The sequence below is a fragment of the Varroa destructor genome, unplaced genomic scaffold (genome assembly GCF_002443255.2).
Source record: "Varroa destructor unplaced genomic scaffold, Vdes_3.0 BEIS01000001.1, whole genome shotgun sequence".
Taxonomy (NCBI): domain Eukaryota; kingdom Metazoa; phylum Arthropoda; class Arachnida; order Mesostigmata; family Varroidae; genus Varroa; species Varroa destructor.
In genome coordinates, this window is record NW_019211454.1 from 48,382,491 (window position 1) to 48,405,653 (window position 23,163).

Sequence of the window (23,163 nt, forward strand, 5' to 3'; positions counted from 1 at the left end):
ATATAGCAAAAATAAGGAAACATGACGGAAGCCGAGCTAAAATACATTAAATGAGGTAGAGTGACCAGTAATGACCATGGTTTTTTTGAAACGTGGGCCGCAAGTTTCAGTCCTATTATTATCACAAATTTCGCATCAACCGATATTACGCGTAGATCCATTTTAAATCGCGTTCAAGGTTTCGTCGTCAAAGGGTTTCGAGGAGCTCGTAGTTCGTAACATTATTCCTGCACTTAGCGTTAGGTGTTCTGTTAACTGGAAAATTTTGATTTCGTGCAAACAAGCTGACTGCTCGACTGAGCGGATAGAAGCTCAGTGTCAGTAAGAGACAAGCGTCGGATTCTCTTAAATCTGACATAACAAATCAACAACAATTAGGGTAGAACATGAAAAATTATTACGTATATATACATGTGTGTGTGTGTGTGTGTGTGTGTGTGTGTGTGTGTGTGTGTGTGTATGGAAGAAGAGAGAAGCGTAGCGGAGCCATTCTCTCCTATGTGACGTAGTGAATGAGGTGAAATTGATAACGGCGATGATGGAATAGCTGATTGCGAAAAATGCCTGACCGACGCAACAGCGCGGGATATCTCATGCAATGAAAGGGAAATATAAATCGTGTTCCAAAAAGGTTCTCATCTCTATAACGAATAAAACAAGCAGCGTACTTGCTGAGGTGCTCTAGTTGCTTTTCGTTCTAATTTCATATTTACTACGATCAGTGATAAAAAATAGTCCCTTGATTAAAATTCATCCACACTTCCAGCTGCGGCGGGGTAGCAGGGCGAGCAATATGGAAAAAGCAGATAGACAAGCATATGAGATTGATAATCTTAGGTAGCTGTGTTTGAGATTAATATAGACACAACAGGAAAATGAAAAGGTAAACATGACGAAATGATTAATAATAAAAACATAAGCCACGAATACGTTAATTCTAAATGAAGTCAACTCGAGGCCAGCGAATGAAAATATATGTGAACGGATTACAGCAGTAAAAAGAGAACAGCGCGCAAAAGAAATAAATTTATATTCATAAAAAAAAATACACATTGTGCTTCATTTGTGATTGCATTATGAAATACTCTTAACTCGATTAAAAACACGTTTTTTACAACAGTGCCATGCTTCAAACGTCAGCTTTAGTGGTGATAATTGATGACGGAAGCATTAGGTCAGTTGACTCATAATAATTAGGAATTGAGACAAATATGGCACATGCCAACGTAACTGTTGCCACAGCAGTTTTGCTCAGTTTAGACGCACATATGCATATTTTTGATAGCTTGGCGGTACCGTGTTTTTGTTTGACACTCAAAAACACCTGGATATCTAGGTGCGGAAGCATATTTCGTTGCGTGGTGGCACCGGCCAGCCCTCCAGAGCAATGAGTAAATTTATGATTCAAATTAGATGTGTGACTGCAAGATGAGTTGGGAAAGGATACGAAATACTTAGGGGGGAAAACGTCGAATATTTTAGCCTAATATATGCATGAGATGAATTGAAATAGCTATTTAGCATCTGCCTAGTGTTATCACCTAACTTTTTTCCAAATAGAATAAAATGGATTCTTCGGAATTTTAAATTTTTGGAAAATACTATATTTCTGTATTCCCAAAGAAAACAGTCTTGTATAATATATTAGTACATTTGTATTGATATTTTGTATTTGTCAATATCAATTGTAATAATATTATTGTTGTTATCAATATATTTGTTATATCGTCAAGAAGAACAGATTCGTTCCTGAAGAGCTCTACATTTGCACCATCCGATCGTTTTACTTCTTCATGTTATACTATTATTGTGAAATTATTATTTATTACTGTCCATAAATCATACCGTATCGTCACTCTTCTAGGTTATGCCGCTGCTGTTAACTCAAATGATAATCCCAAGCTAGCGTTTTTTTTTGTAGGATATCGTTCCATCCAGTTTGCATCAACAGGCAGGCGTGTTTTCGAACATGACAAATTAAAAGAGTAATAATAACGATTACGGCGAAGTGTGTAGGCGTATGAAGGCCCACTACTTCAGACAGAATAGGCGCATTCGCTGACAAACAATTACCATACACTTACTCGGTTTACATGTATATATTCGCTGAGAAATAATATGTTTAAATACGTAATGCAATGTATCTCATAAATAATGATAATAATGGCATATATAATTAAATGCCGACAGTGCATGGTGGAGAAGCCTCTTATTACATAAAGAGTAACGCTCTACATTATCAATTCCCATTCATGCAAGAAATTTTCATTTTTTCAAAATATTTTAATTTCCATATTGTAGCAGTACATCCACCCGCATCACAGATCGGGGCCGAAGTATGCGAGGTAGACTACACATATACACTCAATTGCATTTTCATTTTCTGTCGATCAAGTTCCTCTTAGTAGTATTGTTACTATGGTACAAAGCATATCACTGACAAATGCACCAGTCATCATTCTCAACACTGAGAAAACGATTTCTTTATCAAGACCTGAATTACACTGCAGCACGTTGATGTTGTAGCAAATGCGTAGAAAAAAGTGATGATTTGTTTTAGTGTTGTTGATTTTGAAGTTACATGAACGCGTCGTCGTAGAAATACAGTAATCGATTTTCTTTTTATACGTTGTTGATTTGTGGTGTGTCGTTCCATGGCTGATATCCGTATTTCACATTTGTCCGTCAATGCCCAGCCATCATGTGGTACGCACATATCGATAGAGTATCGAATTAAAGAAGAGCAGCTAGACAAGTTGAGACTCTTTGTAATAATAATGATATCAATAATCGTAGTACTAACGAGTCAATAAGTTTCTTATTGTATAGTGAGGATACTAAACAGTGCCAGGTAAAAGAAGCTATGTAAGCTTTGCAGGGTTATGTGCGTCACAAAGTTAGTTAGCCTTAAAATTAATTATCAAGCTTATTTAGTGGATCTTTTGATACGTTAATGGAAATACAAACGTAGTTTAGGAAGAAGGAGGCCAGGAACTTATGAATGTAATAGGATGCTTTCCTATCGTCGCGGTGTACAATGGCTGACGTATGTCTACATCGATATAGAGCATTTCTTCGCCAGTACACACAAGTCCATATACGGCGATAGCTACATCTGTTTTTACTGTATATACCCTGCCCCACTGCTCATTAGCAATCACCTGGCAATTTACTTTCATTCACGTAATCGACAGCTCCTCTCATGTCTACGCCTGTTACTCTTACGATTCGCTTTTCTATAATAGTATATTTATCTGTGCATATCAAAATATGTTATTATCACGAAGAGGGATACATCTGTCACTTCAACATTTCTCGCCCATCGAGTCGCCATATTAACGGTCATTTGTGTTTGTGTACTTTGCAGACGCAACTCCTGCATTTTCATCACATTATCAGGACTATATGCTAACCTTGACTGGTGAGAAGGATAGCTGTTTGCTTCCCTAGTCAGGTCTAATGTTGTACGTAGTTACCAATGACAGTAATAGCTAGGCCAGGTTTGAGAGAAAGTGTTCTGACTGAGATGTTAAGTTCGCCGTGCTCATCATGATTATCCCCTTCCATTTATAACAGTTAGTATTCGATTGGTATTAAGCTGTTTAGTTTAGCCACATTTAGACAATTTCCTTAGCTGCTCATTCCTACAGCATTTATATAGCGCAGCCCTCGGGCGGATTGCTGAATCAGCCTAGATCATACAAACGCTTAGGATTTTATTATCGGACTCTTAAGATCATTTAAAACTCTCTACCTACATTTCTAATAGTACAGTCTCCTTCTTATTACTTTTTCCAGTTCTCAGAACGCCCACCCAGAGATCGCTCAAACATGTTTTATTTATGGCTCATTATCCACAATCGATAACTGAAGCCTTTTCGGAAAAGCAAACACATCGCAGAGTCTGCTCAAGTTTTGTATCAAATCGTGTCGTATCTCTTAGCGAGTGTCCATAACTCCCAACAGTCATATACAGCCTTTGTTAGTATTACAAACACTCATTACAACTACCTACTTAATCTGGTCGATTCAGTCATAGTTGGTTTTCCCGCAGGACATTTTCCACTTGCTGACACTTTGTGTTGTTTCCTATTTCTTTTGTTCTCTCCTGCACCCATCTCGTGTCAAACGATTGATCTACAATAATTACGCGACCCTGAATTGAAATGTAGTGTGGTTGCTTACGTTGTGCAAACAACCACAACAACGGAACTACTTCAAATGGCCGCCGATGCTGTTGCCTCACATATGTCAATCTTTGTATTATCATTACATTTTATCTAGATATGGGTAGTGTAATAGACCTCGTTCGGGTTCTGTTGACCATATTCCCTTTCCCCATTTTTACATGAGAGCGCACTTCTTCGGCTGGCGCTTGTACGGTTCGGGTTTAAGGACAGCCCGTACAGCCTCTTCAAACACCTGTTTAAGGCCCCGTTGTGTCAGAGCCGAACATTCGAGATACTTGACGGCTCTTATTTTTCCGGCCAATTTTTGGCCCTGTTCACGTCGTATCGGCCCAGTGATGCCCTGCTCATATAATTGCTGCAACGCTTCTTTGTCATCGCGTAGATCGGTCTTCGTTCCGACGAGAATGATTGGCGCGTCGGGGCAGTGATGCTTGATTTCTGGTTGCCACTTACTTAGCACGTTATCGTATGACGAGGGGCTGACAACCGAATAGCAGACGAGGAATACGTCAGTCTGTGGATAGGAAAGAGGCCGCAGCCTATCGTAGTCCTCCTGCCCTGCCGTGTCCCAAAGGCCAAGAGAGACCGCCACTCCATCGCACATCATTGCTGCTGAATAATTGTCGAACACCGTTGGCACGTACTCTCCTGGAAAAGCAGATCATAAAAGCGAGTGACAGTGTGATCAACATTTTCTCAGCAAGTTCTTAGCTGGAGCTCTACTAACTTTCAGTTCAGCAGCTCTCTACCTGTTAGCCGATAAACTTGCTAAAGCAAGCAGGCACACTGAATGATTGCGGAATTCATTGCTCAGGAACGTGTCGCATACAAAAATATTATAGTACCCAATTTTACTAAATCATTCAGCAGTGTCGTCTCAATTGGAGATACGAATATTTTTTAAATATTACACATGCAAACGAAAGAGACTAGTTGAGAAATTTAAAAGTATAATATAATCGTGCTCATTTACGATAAACGAAAATTAAAGTAAATTTAGGAAAAAGACGGCAGAAACTATATCGTTTTGTGATTGTTGTTATTATCTCCTTTTCTAATACATAATATAAGTGTAGCTCAACCTACCATCAGACATAACGATAATGGTGACAGACTATCTATTTACCTGGAAAGGAGTCAGTGGTGTAGGAGATCAGCATGCACGTCTTTCCCACGGTACCATCGCCCACGACCACACATTTGATGGGGCGGCCGGAAGGGGCCACGCTGCCTGGGGTCTTCACTGACGACTGCATCTCAACTCCTTTTTTTATATGCTCTAGAGTTACGATGATAACAACAGTAACAAACGTATAGACAACACAACGGTGATTCAAGGGAGATATGAGTTCAGATTAGACGAAGCAGACTGATTTCCGGTCAAACCTCGATGGCTTCGTTGAGTGTTCTACTTCTCTAAGCTGTCTAACTGACAAACACTGACGAACACTTGCTGGGATTTGGTTGAGTCACTGAGCAGAAGTTAGTGGCCGTATTTGTCGAAAATACTATTTAGGCCAATTTTTTGAGTTTGGGATACATACGTACGTGTCAAATCTCTCCTCTTGCGTCTAGCATACAACAGTATATACCGTATAGTTACGGCTACCTTTCTGTCTACACGTTGATTCTTTACCTATGCAGCAACCAAAGCTGGACGTTGCAGTTCAGGTGCTAGGCGGCTTGCGAGATTCAGTAACACGCCTAAAATACTCACGTGCTTAGAAAAAGATACTGCTATCTTCTTCTTTTTTTCTCTATAGTGTGTATGTCTGTCAAACTTCTACAGAAAGCAGTGGCCAAACTCATTACCGTTAGACTAAGGACAAACAGAACGCGAAATTAATCAGGGCTATGGTGAATCATATGAGGACATCATGCCGCCGCCAGGCGCGCCTGTATGCTTCCTCGACAAAGCCGCTGTGCTGACTACAGCGTGCGCTACGTTGATCATAGCTCTAATATCGACGATGGTTTTCTGGGCGTTGTCTTCTCTTCCCAGAGAAAGCCTACTCGAAAATGTGTACGCAGTAAGCTCATTCTGCAATAGAAACAGAATACAAATATGAAAGATTAAATTAGTATATGACATGGACTATGCTAAATCTAATGGTGCAGTCAAATTACATATGTATAGGGTAGGTGTACAATATCGATATTTCATAAGTAATAATAATAATAATTAGCGAGCAAAAGTTGCAATCATACGGTTATCACGGGTAATACTATGTGCTTCTGGAAGTATACTTCAATATCGATGGTCACGAACGGTTGGTTCGTTCCATTCGTTCGACAAAACCCGCTCTTAGAAAATGTGCTAAGGAACAATAAACAATCTTTTCTTTTGCTCACATGAAACTGAAAAAAGAATAACGCCGTTGGCACGCACAACCATTACGTAGTTTGCTTACAGTCTAATTAGAATAGTCTCGCAAAAACTAGTTCTTGATAATAGCGTGCGAACGCCACCATCGTTATTGTGCTAAAAATGTCTTCTAACGCCGCAAGCCACGGTAGTACTGTAAGTCGTAGAAAAAAAGCTGCTTCGAGGATGCTCCCGGGACATAGAGGTGTAGTCTCGGGTTGATGGATGATACGGCAAACAAGCGAGAAGTCCGGAAGACGGTTGGCTCAGAGGGAATCTACACGTTCTTCAGGCATCCTACGGCCTGTGGTATAAATAACCTCATGCCCCGTTTAACATTACTGAGCGACAATATTATAACGGTTGTCTAGGAGAGGGGCTACAATTACTCTTATGAAATGTGAGTATTAATGTATGACTATTTTTCTATTTTAATATATATAAAAATACTTCTCTCGGTGCTTTCTAATATTTCTTAGATCGCCTAGTATTAAACTTATTAACGACACAAAAAATGCTGTCTGCGAAATATCCAAGAATCTGATGAAAAAATATGTGATTTAAATAAAACGGTTCAACTACTGTAAACAATTTCTTGGGTGCCGCAGTGAAAATACTTTTCTAGTATTTTGTAAGAGTAAACATGAATTTCAATAGTACGCATTTTAATTTTCCTGCGCGTTCAGCAATCGCTGCCGAACTGTCCTAAACTGAAATCGACCAAAGGTTTCATTCTTTCGAGCAACTCTGGTTTCTTCGAAAGAGTTTCTCGTTGCAATCTTACCCAATGTGGTGGCGACCCTCGCAGCCTGTCCAGAATGCACTCGTAAAGATCTAAGCCGCGGCTTGTTTTTAGGCTTTCTTGTCTTTAAGCAGCCTTTTACATAAAAATTTTTACCATCATCCAAATTGAAGGCTTTTCCGCTGCTTGTGGATAAATAACGTATAATAAAGCTGCGGAGAATTGTTACTCATAATAGCTCTATAGACTTCCGATTCATAGACGGTGCGTTAACAAAATTTCATTCAGAGATGCGTACAACTATAAACCACACTCCTGCTGTCTTGTTTTGTTTGGTAAATATACTCGATTACACATATAGACCCTACAAGAGGTCAAGATGCTAAAAAAAAAGCAACGAGATAGGATTATTTGAGCAAACTCCTTTTTCTCTGCTTTTTTCGCCAGTCACAAAGGAACCCTTCATAACATGCACGATTTTGGAAAGTGAGGGGACCTAGCGGTTTTTCCATTGGAAGGATTCTCGCATTAGCAATGTTTCATCTCCCTTAAGAATACATTACGAAGGGGAGGAAGAGTTCCATTTGTCAATGTAGCTGTTGTTAGTGCGGCTATTGTTGGTAAAGCGCTCGTCGGAGTAAGCTTTAGAAGCCACAGCTTTGTTGCAGTCCAATTAAACCTAATCGAGAAGCAAGAGATTGGGTATGTTAACAGAGGACCAGGCCCAACCAGACACGTTTTCACGAGGTTCCAAACTGACAGTGTTAGATTTTTGTTTCAGTTTTGTGCATATATTGTTGACAAAGATTTCTTCTGTATCATTTTTACCAGATTTATTACTGTATACCACCAAAACGTCGCCTAAACTATCATACTACATCACGTTTCAGAACCATATGCAATACTATGCAGGACCGTGACTTAAAAATCGTTCGTTGTTCAAATTAGTATCATTGGGCATTTACATATAGCATCTGCTCGGAGTGATACATGTAACTGGCATGATTAACGAATGTAATAATGGCGATTGACGAAGATCTCTTGGGATCCACCCCCAACTTTCGATGATTCATATTCAGTTAGTAATATCGTTGCTCCATTTTTAGTTCATAAGTGATAAAAAATTATACAACTGACCCACAGTTAAAGATTTTTATTTTTATGATACTGCATGCAGTACATGTCTTTTCTAATTGCTTTTTTGTATCAAATTTGCAACCAAAGTAATTCACACGTGAAATTCTCCGTTCCGTTTATCGATAAGCAAATATCCGTTTTATGCAGTATTAACGAGTATGCAATATGCTCAAAATCGGTGAAAGATCATTAGTGAAATTAAACTTAGCGGTTCGCAGTTATCGACGTTGTCCTAGTTGAAACATTGCTTCCAATTGCATATCCGACAGAAATAAAGCTTCACACACCGGTAAATGTAAAAACAATATTGAACTCATTGAAAGTCATTTGCTTGATTTCGACTAATTAGTGTATTAATATATGGCACTTGCACGCGTACTTCATCTCATTCCATAATATGGCGTACAATTTCTGTTTGACGTGATACGGACGTTACATGCCGATGTCCCATAAGATTCGATTATTTACGATCTACTTTAGCGTGCCCGGCAAGAGAACCAATGTTGTTCTTCTTCACCAATGGGCGGTGCCTGATCTTGCTGGCGCAGCTATCCGCCTTCTTGCCATCGTCTGTCCGCAACTAACGCAGTGCGAACTTACGCTGGCAATGTTTGCGGTTTATCAAACTGGCTACCCCACTTTGGTCTAATAACCAAGACCACTTTCAGAAATAATCACCCGTTCCGTTACCACCAGGGCATATAACATGCTAAACTCAAGCACCTTCCTAAGCAAAAACACTGCGACAGAATTAAGTAACAGCCGTAAGGACACTACGAGTGGTGACGGACCAGTGGCAACACCAATATCGAATTGAGTACTGAAGAAGAAGATAGGCGAAACTAGGGCTTGGGGCGAGAAGCAGATTGAGCTCGACAACCCTCTAGAGTAATAGATCCAGAGTAGATCAGCTACATTGGGCGGTCGTTTGTCATTTAAGCCACGCTGCCGCAGTAAATACGGTAGTAGCAGCAACACGACTACATTCAGTCAATCAGTTTGTGTCCTAAAAACTCACGGAAAGGAAACAAATCCTCAGTTTCGAAAACGGATGTAGTTCTATAGAATGCTGATATAAACACTAATATCAAACAAACCAAAGGCGCACAGCTTGTTACTACTGAGACTCGCTTTTGTAACAGCATACTCTAATAAAGCTAGTGCTACGAATATTTATTCAGGTGAAAAATTTCAGGCAGGAAAAATTTCCATAATGTATTTGCTATTACAAGCTTTGTTTAAAGGCTTGCCAAATTGACTTACATTTAAAATAATTGAGAAATATATATATCATAGAGAATAAATTTATCATATGTATCGTAATCGCGTCTGCTATGCTTATAACCTTCATTGAACGCAAACAGAATGCGGCAACAAATGTAACATATTCGCCACCTCGTTACTTAAGTCGAATTGCGAGTGAGAATTGGTCTTAATGGATGTATGAATGGAGTAATTATTATCGATTATTACTACAAAGTTAAAAGATACGAGGTCCGACAGATACTGACGTATGCTACGTTTATCCGATTTGCCTCTCGTTTTTGGATGAGAGCTGACTGAATAAAGCAGCACAACCAACAGCACTTCTATCGACGGTTGCGTTACTCAAGCACGTGTGTAGGTTACTTGCTGACAAAGCGCTCCAGGAGCTAGCGAAATCAACATTAAGGGCCCATGCAGCATATGTAACAACGAATGGATATCGACTTCCTAATATTCTGGCAGGTAATGCCTGCACCTTAAAGTAGTAGCAAACTTCGCAACTTGAACAAAAGCCTAGAACACAGGACAACTCAAGTGGCAGATATACGTGAAAGAGCTAAGTCGGCCTGATAGGGATAAATTTAGAATAATGCTTCCAGAACAAGCTCCTGTATGTGTGTCTATAAATAAGCAGAAACTCGGATAGAGAAATACAATAGATGACAAGATGCGGCATTACCCTTCCTTGTAAGCTTATAAAATTTTTATTTTTTATTTCGTAACTACATAAATCGCTGCATGTTAATTGAAAATAAAACCGTAAATTAACCATATTACATTTTATAAAAATATATTCATGTAAGAACCCTTAAATTTAAACTGTATATTGATATCTTGATAGAAATTACTTTCATCGTAGATATCATAGACATACTCTCATCAGGTGATATTAAAATCTGTTTTGTACTTGGAATCATGCACATTGTACAAGTGATCAGAGACAAAGGTCAAAGGCGATGTTCAAACATCTATTAGGCTGTTATGAGCGAATTCGACGGATTTAGAAATGAAATAACTTTTTAACTAACTGAAATAAAATGATCATTTTTAATACTCTACTGCATTTTTACATACTTCGTCGCTTTGGCAGTTTTTCGACAATTTTTTTTCCTAAACTCCTCAACGTAAGTCTACAGTGAAATAAGCTTGCCCGCCAGTTGCCCTTACTGAGGCATGGAGTCCAACAGTCATATGGACTTCGATCGGGAGAATGAACGGATAAGAGCGAATGTTGGATGCTCCTCTGTTCAATCCGGGAAATAGTTGAGATATGCCGATGAGGCTCGGCGTTAGCCTTAAGCACGCAAACTACCTGCCTACGATCGTCGTGGAATGAGTCTTTTAGGAACTCAAGACAGTGGACTGCATTCATTGTTTCGTTGTCGCCAAATATCAGCAGATATCTCTGATGTCTGTTGCAACTATTGTCATTACCTACTCCACACTGCCACCCAACTCGATTCTCTCCAAGGTGACCCCATTCCTTCGCCTAATCTGTTGCCAGTGTTTTTGCCGAGTCCCAACAACTGGTCACCCGCTCGTCAGCCACTGTAATTTCCGTTTTTGAAACGTTTGCACCGTTCACGTAATGTTTTCGCGTAAAGATTTCTTGCTAATATCTTCACTAGTCTTTGATTAATTTTTGCAACGCTGCGACCTTAGAGAATCTGACCACTGAACGTCGATTTTCGAGACTAATAAATATTTTTTTGAGCTCATTTCTCCTGGAGCGAACAAGTTTTTAGAACACTGAAGTACTTACCAGCCGAATTTTGTCTACTAGTGGCGTGTAACTCAAAGTTAGTGAATTTCAGGGTTCGTCGGGTTCGCTGATAACAGTCATATTTAGGTATTTTATTGGTCGCGATTCCAAATGGTTCGTTTCGATCTAGAAAATCATAGAGACCACACCGTTTAAGATTCGTCGGCATTTACACGAGGTATGAATTCTGTGAAACCGACCTAGATTAAGCAGTAGTTCTTTCAACATACGTTTGCAATTATGTATTAACGGTTTCATACACATATTGTATTAGCAACGAAATGTTCGAAATATAGTTGAACTGGAAGTTAAAAAAGGTTACTGCTATTTGGTTCTCATTCACTTTCTTTTTAGACAGCGTCGGTCCGCATGATCAGGATAGCACATAATAGCAGGAAAACAGGCCCTCAGTGATAAAATAAAAATAAGATCAGATTAGACAGCATTCGCTTTACTTAGCTAGCGATCATTCAAAAAATGCTATCAGTCCTTCTAACCACCTTTTTTATTTATGTATTATTTCTCCTAATAACCGTTTATTAAAATTAAATTTCGCTTATGTTTGCATGCAGACACTTTGCATATCTATAAAATAGAGCTCAAATGAAGTTGCACATGAAGAGCCTGATCGGATAGCTCTTGATCGAAGCAGAACTGCTGGGCTTCTACATATTGCTACTCAAAACGAAATATATAACCTACTCGTCAAAACACTGAAATGCGTCATTGCTTTGATTATTACAAATACTTCGTCGGTTATATAGTCTATAACTTACAGGTTCAGGTCCTATGATAATTAATTAGAGAACACTTAATATAAATTATTACTCAATAACTTTGCTATTATCATTATTGGCTAATATGGACGTCAAAAATTGATTCACTTTCTCTTATGAATCGTTTATAATTTCTTACACTGCATCAGTATTGGCTTAGACACAATTTTATATTTTATGACAAGACGCCATAACAATAATATTTTTTCTTCTACGACCGACTTCGTGCATCCATTATTACACTATACTTATTAGTTGACTGCGTGAACCTACCGTAGAAAAGCCAATCGAAATAATTTCTTGGGTCATGGTTTGACTCGATGCGAAACTACTTGCGAGCCTAGACATAGTCGAATTATAAAGCAATGCAGAAATGCGTATACGTGCTTTCTGGACTGTAATGATAACTATCAATAAAGCATGATTTCACAGCTTATACAATAAGCAGCACCGGGATCTGGGATACCGCCACAGACACGAGCTTCTCACAGTTCTTTTAGTGTCTATAATCAAAATACTCAGCATCCATTGCATTGGAAAGTTGGCGACAACTATAGCAAGGCCCATCAGTAACACAATGCGAGAATTATACATTATAATAGTATAAAAATCTCATTATAATAACCATAATAATTGTGTAGTATATTTTTTTGATTGTTGCTAGCCGAACAATCAACCAATGTAACAAAATATTTATCGCTGCAATTTTTACGACATTTTCGTAGCTCAGTTGCTCGTTGTTGGTAAACTGTTTCATCATCTACTTTGAAGATCACTCGTAAAAAACCGTAGACACCTAAATATTCTTAGTCGACATCAACATGTACCGAAGATCTAAGTGATTCCAGATCCAAAGCTGCAGTCACTGAAGCGTAAAAAGCATGCCTATAGATTGATCTATCTAGGAATAAGTGGACGTCTCCCACAGACACTGGGTATAAAATGTAATAAAATTAGCTCAAGACGGAAAAAAGTGGCAGAAGCTTCCAGCTCGTTAAAAAAAAAGGACAATGCGACCGACACAATGATATGGTTCTCTTTAGGTTATTTTCTACGTTTTTGAGAAAAGCAACTTTCGCCTCCGAGGCGCTGTCTTTGTATTTTATAGAACAAATAAACAATGATAAATGCGCAATCACTTCTTCAAAATAGAAACAGGTCTCATCCAATCTATAATCCATACTCGTTCACTCAGCAAAATTTTGAGCGTTTGAATGAGTAATCAACCCGTTGTTTCTCTGTGCCCTTTTGTCTAATGTTCACGTCCAAATAACCAGTTCTAACTGACCCGAGTATTACGAATAAAACGCTTCAATACTCTTAAATTTCAGTGCCATAAACCAGGGTTTAACAGTGACCGTCGAATTGTCCGATAAGCACAGCGCGAAGAAAGGGTGCTCATTACGTCATGATGTCGTGATATTAGAATTAGAGGAAGTTGGTCTGACTCACAGAGGGGTTGGTAGAGCTGCAAAATTCGACGACAATTGTGTAAAACACAAAACACAACGACAAGATTTAGGCGAAGTCCCGAAATGCGTCCGACTCAACGTGTCGACTACTCATCGTAGGCCGCTTTACGCGGCAAGCGAACACACAGATACAAGCGTGCGAGACAATTTTCTATTACAACAACGCGAAGATATTACCGATAGAGCGGTTTTAGTAACTGTAAAACTGTCGCCACAGAGGTTCACGGCGAACGGCAACACAGAGGAACGACGAGATGGCAAACCGTGGCGGAATCCTATTATACAATGGGGCACAACACACGAATCCGTAGCGAATGCAACGCCAGCTAACGAACACACATAGCCGAAACTCAATAACTCAAATCTCTGTGTCGTTGCGTTCATGAGACTCAAGCTATTCTTGAACCTCGTTAGTAGTAATTACGCCGACGGTCCGTGAGGTCAAAACAAGATGGATAAAAAAAACTGTTACACTTTCATACATATAGACACTCTTTTACACACTAAATACACGCATACACACACACACCCACAGAAAGAGTGGGCGAGTATGTCACAGTATCCGCTTCTCAAACCTGCTTTTTTCCGGTTTAAAAGACGCAAAAAGGCAAGTATTAGCGGATATTCCTCGTCGTCGTTCTTCTATCGCTCGTCCAGCAAATCCTTGCGGTCGCTATCTGCTGCTTTTTCATTACGACAGCAACTTCCTATCGAGGGACAGAGCGATGGCTGGACGAGCGCAAACTAAGCGGCAGTAATCAAGTCAGCTAAGCAACAGCGGCCTTTTTGGTGGTAAGGAAGGTAAACAAACATAATAAGTATACGAGTTGCAATAACATTAACGCCAGTAGTAGCAGCCGCCGCAGCAGCAACGGTAAGAGGACAGCGGCAACGGGTGCGGCGAAGGAGGTGTCCACAGCAGTAGTACTATTATCAGCGCCGCCGGCAAAAAAACAAGAAGATCAATTTCGAAGCAGACGTTTTGACGATTCGACGACTCGAATTGTATCAAGCTACACGACAGGCCGATACAGACACCCACAGCAGACCACCGCCAACGGCGAAGGGACGGATGTCTCGCTGCTCGGAGCTGCTGGCCACCCTTTAGAATCGCCCTTTCCACCTTGTGAATGGATGCATTAGTCGTCAGCTATACGACAGCATTGCCATTGCTAAATAATCTGTCCAATAGAACAGTCATTGCACATTAGTTGGCCATACCATATCAGCAACAAGCAGTAGCACCGATGGCGCACCGAACACCAATTTATACTGGAGATATGCACAACGGCCACGACTACTGGCATTTCGCTGTCGAACGTGGAGAGGGTACATTTGGCGGCGCCATGTTTCGAAAACGCGCCGCTTTTTGCGAAGCTCTGCGTCGGGCCCGCAGCAGTAAGCAGACGACGCAATGAGTTACAACATTGCCGCCATCCATCAAGGGTTCTAAGTGTCAGCGCGAGGTGGCTAGTGCTGCTGGTTGGTGTAATAGTAGTTGGCGACTGGCAAGGAGTTGGGCACACAGAGAGGCAGGCTGGCTACTCGAGAGCTTGGCGTAGTACTGTGAGCTATACGTCTGTGGGCGGGCGGGCGAGCGAGCGAGCGAATGAACGAACGAACGACTGACTGACTAGGAAACAAACTAGCAAATTTCGCCACTGGGTGGATGCAGTGGATTGTGGCAGCTAGCAGTCGTAGGCACTGTCATTGTGCGAGAGCCTTCGTCGCTGAATAGTATTCACGGGCCGTTCGTTCATCGAGGCAGTATCACTGCCGCAGCAGCAGCAGCTGAAGGAGCTCCGGCAGCGACTGCCTCGGCCGACGGCTCGACAAGCCGAAGACCGACGTCCAACAGAACAGAGAAGTAGGCGAGAACACAGCGGAGCCTTTTGTTTGTTGCTACTTTTCTTCCTGCTACGAGGAACCGAGAGACGGCAGCAGCGGCAGACATCAACGAAGGCGTGCGTCCACGAACGTGTCGACTATTGAGTGACGGAACGGAAGGTCTCCGGCGTGCGCCAGCCATCGTGTGGTTGTCTGTCTAGCAGCCCGTTCTGGCTTGGCCTAGTTCCATCCTAATTTCGCTTGGCCCTGTGCAAGTGCTATGTTGTAATAATCTATGACGTGTGTAACAGGGTCGCCGATCGACCTGCAACGAAAGGCAATCGCAGTAGCAACACGAAAAGCAGTATTGTTGTAACAAACAGGTTGGTAAAACAAAGGGAAAAAGGTAGGCTGACGTGCTAAAGGTGCTGTTGCTTCCGGTGAAGCTTAATTTTATTGCCATATCGTGTCGCAGATACGATTGAATCTCCTCGCTGGATTTCGAGGATTCAAGAACAATCAGCGAACGAAGCGGAGTGCATACTGTCATCGTACGGTGTTCAAGTGACCTACATACTTACTGTGCCGCATTACGACTGCAGTACGCGGGGCGAACCGACTCCCCCTGCCTATTTATTAGGTACTAGAGCAGCACCGCACTGGCGTGATAGATACATTGTATTCAAACGCACAACGGTAGATAACGACTGGAACCCCTTCAGTGAACAACAAGTGAACGCGGGTGTGTTTGTACGTGTCTGTGTCTTTCTGTGTCACGAACAGCAAATTAGCAATAAACTTCTACAGCTATCGCCGTTGTCGTCTATTTTCTGGAGCACACAACTTGTGTGACCTCACATCGACTGGTATTTCTGCGGTAGCCGTCAGTTAGTGCAAGCGAGTTCACGTGCGGTATCCCGGAGACGGCCAACAACTTTTGCTATAATCGCTTCTGTTGAAGAATCAATCATTGGCACTCAGCATGCTTATTAAGGAGTATCGAGTGGCTTTACCACTAACCGTCGAGGAGTATCAGGTGGGCCAGCTTTTTGGAGTGGCTGAAGCATCGAAGAATGAGACAGGAGGGGGAGAAGGTGTGGAAGTTCGGAAAAACGAACCGTTTAATGGGGTACCTCTACTCGGCGGCAAATATAACAAAGGACAGTACACATACAAAATATATCATATGCAGTCGAAAGTGCCGGGTGTCATTAAAAAGATAGCACCAAAGGGAGCACTAGAAATCCACGAGGAAGCTTGGAATGCTTATCCCTACTGTAAGACAGTAATCACTAATCCTGACTATATGAAGCAAAACTTCATGATATCGATTGAAACAATGCACATACAGGATGACGGCAGCCAGGAGAACGTGCATGAATTGACTCCTGAGGAGCTCAAGGTGCGCGAAGTTGTGAATGTGGATATCTCTGAACCGCCACAGAACTCATCTGATTATCGGGAGACTGAAGACCCGACAAAGTTCCAATCAGAGAAGACAGGTCGAGGTCCTTTAACACGAGGAAAGTGGCATTTGGACCAGAAGCCCATTATGACGGCGTACAAGCTGGTTCGCTGTGAGTTCAAGTGGTTCGGTCTCCAGATGATAGTCGAGAATATGATTCATAAAACCGAGAGGAGATTGTTTCATACCTTCCATCGACAAGTGTTCTGTTGGATCGATCGTTGGCACGGCATGACAATGGAAGACATTCGAGCACTAGAGGACAAGGTCAAAACTGAGCTCGACAAGCAGCGAAAGGAAGGACCAGTTCGAGGAAGCAAGCTTGATGATTAAGTTCTAAGCTATCGCGTCTGCTTCGAGTTGGCTTGAGCATGCGTACAAGCAGCTACAGCAAACGAGCAGAAGCAAAATAATCGAAAAATGCGCAGCAAAACAAAGACGAGACAAACGAAACCAGTAGGGAGGTCGAACGAGAGTTAGTGCGAGAACGAAATATGTGCGAAGTAATCAATGGCGAGCGTCTGTTTTCATTTCGATAATTTGCCATAAGGACACTGTGCTAGCGAAGAGTATAGATGTTGAGCGTGTCAGTAAAGAACGGAAGCTTCTTGCTAGTTATTGTAGAAAAGAAGAAATCTGTTCTGCTACATGCTACCAAAGCGATAATCGTTGATTGATAGCCCGCGTAGAGTTAATATAATCATCAATCGCATATAGTGTGAATACGCCAACTAACTTCTAACGGATAGCCTTAGCACAAAAGTCGTTTTGTCGCAAACGCTGATGTCGGTGACGTATGCAACCGCTGCGATTTGAATGACCCTAACTGCACAGCTGACGAGAAAGAAAACAATGGAAAAAGCAAGACGAAATTCGAAAGAGACAAAATATATAGAAAAGAATATACACTTCAAAGAAAGTCAAGCGAAAAATTATATACCGATGCGTATATCTAATAAAAGTGCAAACATTGAAAAAAATCATCTGTAATTATATGCATATTTAAATTAATAAAAGGCAGCAACACACCACTCTGCAATAGGACATAATATTTCTAAGCTAAAAAACAAGAAATCTCAGAAAGCATACACGAGCTAATAACTTACTATTAATCACTGTATGTGAAATGCTTAAGCGACGATTAACCGGTAGGGTAGGTCAACACTGTAGATGCAAAGATAGTCAATCGCGTAGATAGGAAGTGTTACTTTATAGTAGCAGTAATATTGCATTAATAAGAATAATACGCAAAAATGACGGTGTTTATTAAGTTAACACCAAATGGTCGAGATGAGCGTAAGGCTTATAGATATATCGAGGTGAAGTTGTAGAGTGTACGGTGGTACGGAAGAGGTCGTATAGTTATAAGGTGAGAAGGAAGAATTGGCAGCGCATCCATAGAGGAACCCATATATCATACGGTACATCATCTCGACCTCGAATTATTAAGCAGCCGGTTGCCGGTGGTTGGAGCCGCTAGTCAAGCATGGGGATAGGTGTTGAGTTAGTACGGCGCGAAATACTCAGCCATATCGACTTTGGTAGTCGAAAGCCACAAAAATGGCAGGAAGACGTCACAGTTCGTTGTCTGGGTAGAGATAGTAGGGTGTGTAAGGGTCGAGAGAAAATGCCAGTGCGATGGTGATGATGATGATGATGATGATGATGATAGGAGCCATGCTGTGTTGGTATAATAACATGGAAAAGATGATGCTACGAAGATGCTAAGTAGAAAGTAGGAGAGGATAAGCAACAACAACGACGAGAATCTCAAAGATACTGGTGCTGAATAATACACAATATCTACAGGAGTCTCTCTTTGTTATATATATACATATATAACATATATATATTCATTGTGGCAAATAAATGAGATCACGAAACAGTCTAATAGTAGAAATATGCAGTCGTAAAGATCAGAATGCGGCATAGCAAGATATTAAAGAAGATACTATTAATATAAAATAATATAATGATAATAAAGTTACACTAATAATACTAGCCAACGGAACTAGAATGCTACCTTATAATGACATAATAAAACCGGAAGATATGAAAGGAATCAGTTCGAAAGGGAACAAAAACCATTTAAAATGACGCTGATAATGATAAGCAGTATTAAAAGTCGAGCTGAAAATAATGTAAATTTCATTTCCAATTATAAAAAGTTCATTTGTTACTAGTACCGACCGATGAACATGATGAGCCTGACAGCGTAATATATATATATATATATGACGCTAAGGAAATCGTGATACCGTATATATCAAAAGATAATAATGAAAGCAAAGTGATGTGGTGGTGAAGTACATATTTGCTTGACTTGCTGTGATTTTAGTTTGTCTATTAGTAGAGCAGCGAGAGAAAGCGATGAACGAAATAAATAAAAAGCTAAACAGCCGAGCAACAGCATAAAGAAAGGAAACGAGACAGATTATTAGGGTCTAACAAACCCGTTGATTATTATTAGTAAAACTGACTTATATTATCATATAGAGCTATCAGATTAATGAGCTGAGAATATACGATTGCGCGTGAAGCCGGCGTTCGCATCGCAATAGTTCGTATCGTGATCCCGAAGATGCGATACAGACTCCTCTTAATGGTTTTGCTTGATCTGTACAGATGAAGTGACTAGAAGTCTATGGAGAGAGAACACTAACAATAAAGAGTTTATTTAAAGTCAACGACGACCTTAAAAAGCTTGAAGCTCTGTTCATTTCCTCCGCTTGGGTAGAATCGAATAAACTACATGTTTTATTGTAGGTTGCCGATACCTTGCCGACAATATGCCAACGTGAGCCAACTTTTCAAGAGGAAACTCATTGCTAGTGCTCTTAAAATAAAAGAAACATACTGCTGGAAATGCTCGTCTCGTTACGGTTAAACAAGATTATCTTGCGAAATTTCGTATTTTTTGTTTGGTCTTTGTTTTCTTTACTCATAACTAATACATTCAAAAATTCTGCTAGCATAATGATAAGAGAGTATAATGACAAAAGAAATCGGGGTGCATAGAAAATGAACATTGTTCGTCACTTACGAAATTGTACTTCGATCACTTTTGTACAAGATAGACTCTGATGTATACCGGGAATTGATCCATAACATAAGTTTATTAGTGTTTCTAAACGAAGCTTGAGACAGAGACAATGTCATACGTGAATGGAAGTATGATATATAAACTACACACATAGTAGAAGCAAAGAGGCCTTAGCAAAGAGGAAGACTGAAAGGCGTTTTTTTAAGCTGAAAAACATTGAAGCTTTCAAGTTATGTCAGTAGTGTACCCTTTATAGCGTTCTGGGTAAAACTACGTTAAATTATTTTAAAACACTTTTTTAGTATAGTGCTAGAAGCAGAATTCCAAGCAACTATGCGATAAGCCATCGCCAATAAACATAATGATCCATGACATTATTTGATTTTTTCAGCTGCAAATTATTATATTATTATACAAATTATATATTATTACAAAGGTGCAAAAAGTTCTGATAAAACTGTAATTCATAAAAGAGCAGTCCTAAAATAGTTGATTTTATTGTATCCTATCCCTTAATTATCTAAGAGGACAATTTCGTTTGGCGATTTGTAGTGTTTAGAGCGCCTGTATAAATTGAGACAGATACGGTTCGTACACGGAAAGTCGAGTAATTCAAAATGCGATTAAGGAGATACTGAAGATTTATAGGTGAGGACCAAGAAACATTCGCTGAGCAATAGTCGTATTAATTATTGCGGCGAATGTTGCTTTCAAACTTATCGGACAACCGTCTCGCTAGAATCACTCGTGCCGTAAGCAGATGTGAATGATGCGCCTGTAGCTCTTGTACTGGACTTCCGATTATGACTATTAGCAACAAACAGATTGCCTGAGATGCTTCATTTTAATTATTTTATTTTTTTCATTAATTATTTTATTATTATTATTATTATATATATTTTTTTATTAATTTTAATTAATAGGTAATTTATTGAAATTTTCTTCAGAATTCTCTGTTTGCCGAATTGCTAACGACGAACTGAAGATACCTACAAATAGCCAAACATACTCCGAAAGTCTGGGTTCTCATTGATCTGACCGAACATCGCCGTAATCATAAGCTATGTCAAGTCGTTTTTGAACCTGGAACAACGTGAGTAATGCCGTCCGACATGTTTCATAGCGTAATGTACGCATAACAACTGCACGTAAAGAACACTGTATATTAAGTAGTAATACCTGCTAAGAAATTTACCACAATACTGTTCCGGTATTTACTAGCATTTAGTTAAATTTTAGCCGTCGGTTAAAGTTCCGTTTTTAGCCGGAAACTTGAGAGTGCGCTTGAAGTATTCGTCAGAGCGCAATAAGAGTGGTTTTCAAAAAAATCCGCTCAGTTTAGCTAGGTTTGGCTGCGACATAGCGTTAGGATTGGATGCCTAAAATTTCAGGTGTGTATTGAAAGTGAATTGGCGCATTCAGTTCGATTCGGTGTATCTAAGGTCCTGCAGAGTTAAAAGTGGGACGACTGTTTCTTTCTAAACAGGTTTTTACGCCGATAGGATGACGTCAGCTGTTTTGTGAGCATACAATTCGATAACCTTCCGAAGGCGACAACGATTTCTGACTTGTTACCCGGCTTTTTCCAAATTGCGGCGTGATTTTGGGGGAATTCTTGCAGGTCTATTAGATATATGTAAGCGCAAATAATATATTGTTATAAAGACTAGTATCTTCTTTAGGAAATAGGGGATACATATGAGTAGGGAGAGGTTTCTGTCAGAAGACGAAGTTAAATATAATGAAAAAAAATCCAAATCTAAGTCAGTTTAAAGGCTGGCATTTGATTGAAATCCCACGATTTTGTGTCATAACTCATTGATTTGTCTTGTTAGGCTTTTCAGGCCGAGTCATTTTAGATATGTTCGGACCGCAATATTGCTAGAGAATCTATTTATCGAGTGCAAAGTCGTCTTGCATAGTAAATTAGTACACTGCGACAGTGTAGTACAAGTGTACTATGGACTGCACGGAAAATAAATTTGATACCGAATGAAATACTTTTAAGCAGATACCTTTAAGCAAACGTAGAGGGAGCTAGTGCTAGGACTATTTTTTTTTTATTACAGGGTACGCAATTCAAGTTATCTTGTTTTAGAAAACATTACGAATGCATGCGGTCCTGAGATCGTTTTTTCAAGTTTCATACTGAAGAAGAAGACGAGACGACCTAATCGCTGGGTGACACTATTGAAGATTTGACTTTTTAACACTAATAATTTTTTTTTCAACATACATAGGAACCTTTCAGCTCGCAGATACACATGCAGATAGGCGAATTCTAGATCCTAAAGTTACATGGAGCATACATAAGGTAACTATGATATGTTGAGTCATGCTAGCAATCAGATATGACGACGGTGTGTTTATGAAAGGGTTAAAGCATTTTTGATATAGCAAATATTAATTAAAGTTGTACTTCTATAATGATAGCATAGCGTAACATAATAATTTTTGGTCAGGTTTAAATCCATGAGTTGGTGTCTTTCAAGGTATCATAGCGGCTTTTATTTGCTTTAGGACAGTCAAGGTCTGTCATGTAACACAAATTGTTCCACTTTTCATAAACATATAGATGTATAAGAACTTTAAATTTTTATCAAGGTATGTACATCACAGTCTGTATAACAATTGCTTCTAGTACTGACAATACGTTCTTATTATTCTTACGAAATTAACTCAATCCTAGGCCGAAAACGGAAAAGAGACCTGGCTTTATGGGGCAAAATACAGATTGCCGTAAATAAGTTTGTTTGCCCTTGAAAATTGTTATTTTTATTGTTGCTGATAATATTGTGTTTGTGCTAGTTAGCTTTTTGCAATTGATCAAAGCTAACTAGCACGACTTTGAATCAGCTATAAATTATGTTCGTTCTGTATTTGTGAGTAAAGATTCTCCCCGGTTTTATTTTAATGTTAAGTCGTTACTTAAGCTCTGTTATTCAATTAAACCACCGAAGTGTTACAGATGGTCATGCTTTTCTGAATGCTGATGAAAATGCCATTTGCAGTTCTTCTAGGTAAACCGATTCGCCATTTTTCAAATAAAGCACATATAAGATATTCGATTATAATATTACTCTATTAGCTATGCGTTTCTCCACCAACGATGCGCCTG

The 23,163-nt window shown here is 39.8% G+C and overlaps 2 protein-coding genes across 5 annotated transcripts; one reads left to right on the forward strand and one right to left on the reverse strand.

The window, feature by feature from the left end:
* Positions 1–1,632: 1,632 nt before the first annotated feature.
* Mtl (Rac family small GTPase Mtl) lies at positions 1,633–14,757 on the reverse strand. Of its 4 annotated transcripts, XM_086982787.1 has the most exons (4): positions 13,691–14,757; positions 6,003–6,231; positions 5,317–5,469; positions 1,633–4,838 (listed from the first exon to the last, which is right to left on the reverse strand). In XM_086982787.1, the coding sequence occupies exons 3-4, from the start codon at positions 5,444–5,446 to the stop codon at positions 4,345–4,347; spliced, it is 624 nt and encodes a 207-aa protein (XP_086838913.1). In that variant the 5' UTR covers positions 5,447–5,469; positions 6,003–6,231; positions 13,691–14,757; the 3' UTR covers positions 1,633–4,344. The 4 variants fall into 4 exon arrangements, with proteins under 4 accessions (XP_086838913.1, XP_022644642.1, XP_022644639.1 ...); XM_022788907.2 differs by having other exon boundaries at positions 5,317–6,231; positions 14,286–14,755; XM_022788904.2 differs by having other exon boundaries at positions 5,317–6,231; positions 13,691–14,755.
* A 367-nt stretch (positions 14,758–15,124) lies between these two features.
* Positions 15,125–19,704, forward strand: vib (phosphatidylinositol transfer protein vib). Its single transcript, XM_022788903.2, has one exon. It carries the CDS (start codon positions 16,520–16,522, stop codon positions 17,333–17,335), a length of 816 nt encoding a protein of 271 aa, XP_022644638.1. The 5' UTR covers positions 15,125–16,519; the 3' UTR covers positions 17,336–19,704.
* The last annotated feature ends 3,459 nt before the right edge of the window (positions 19,705–23,163 follow it).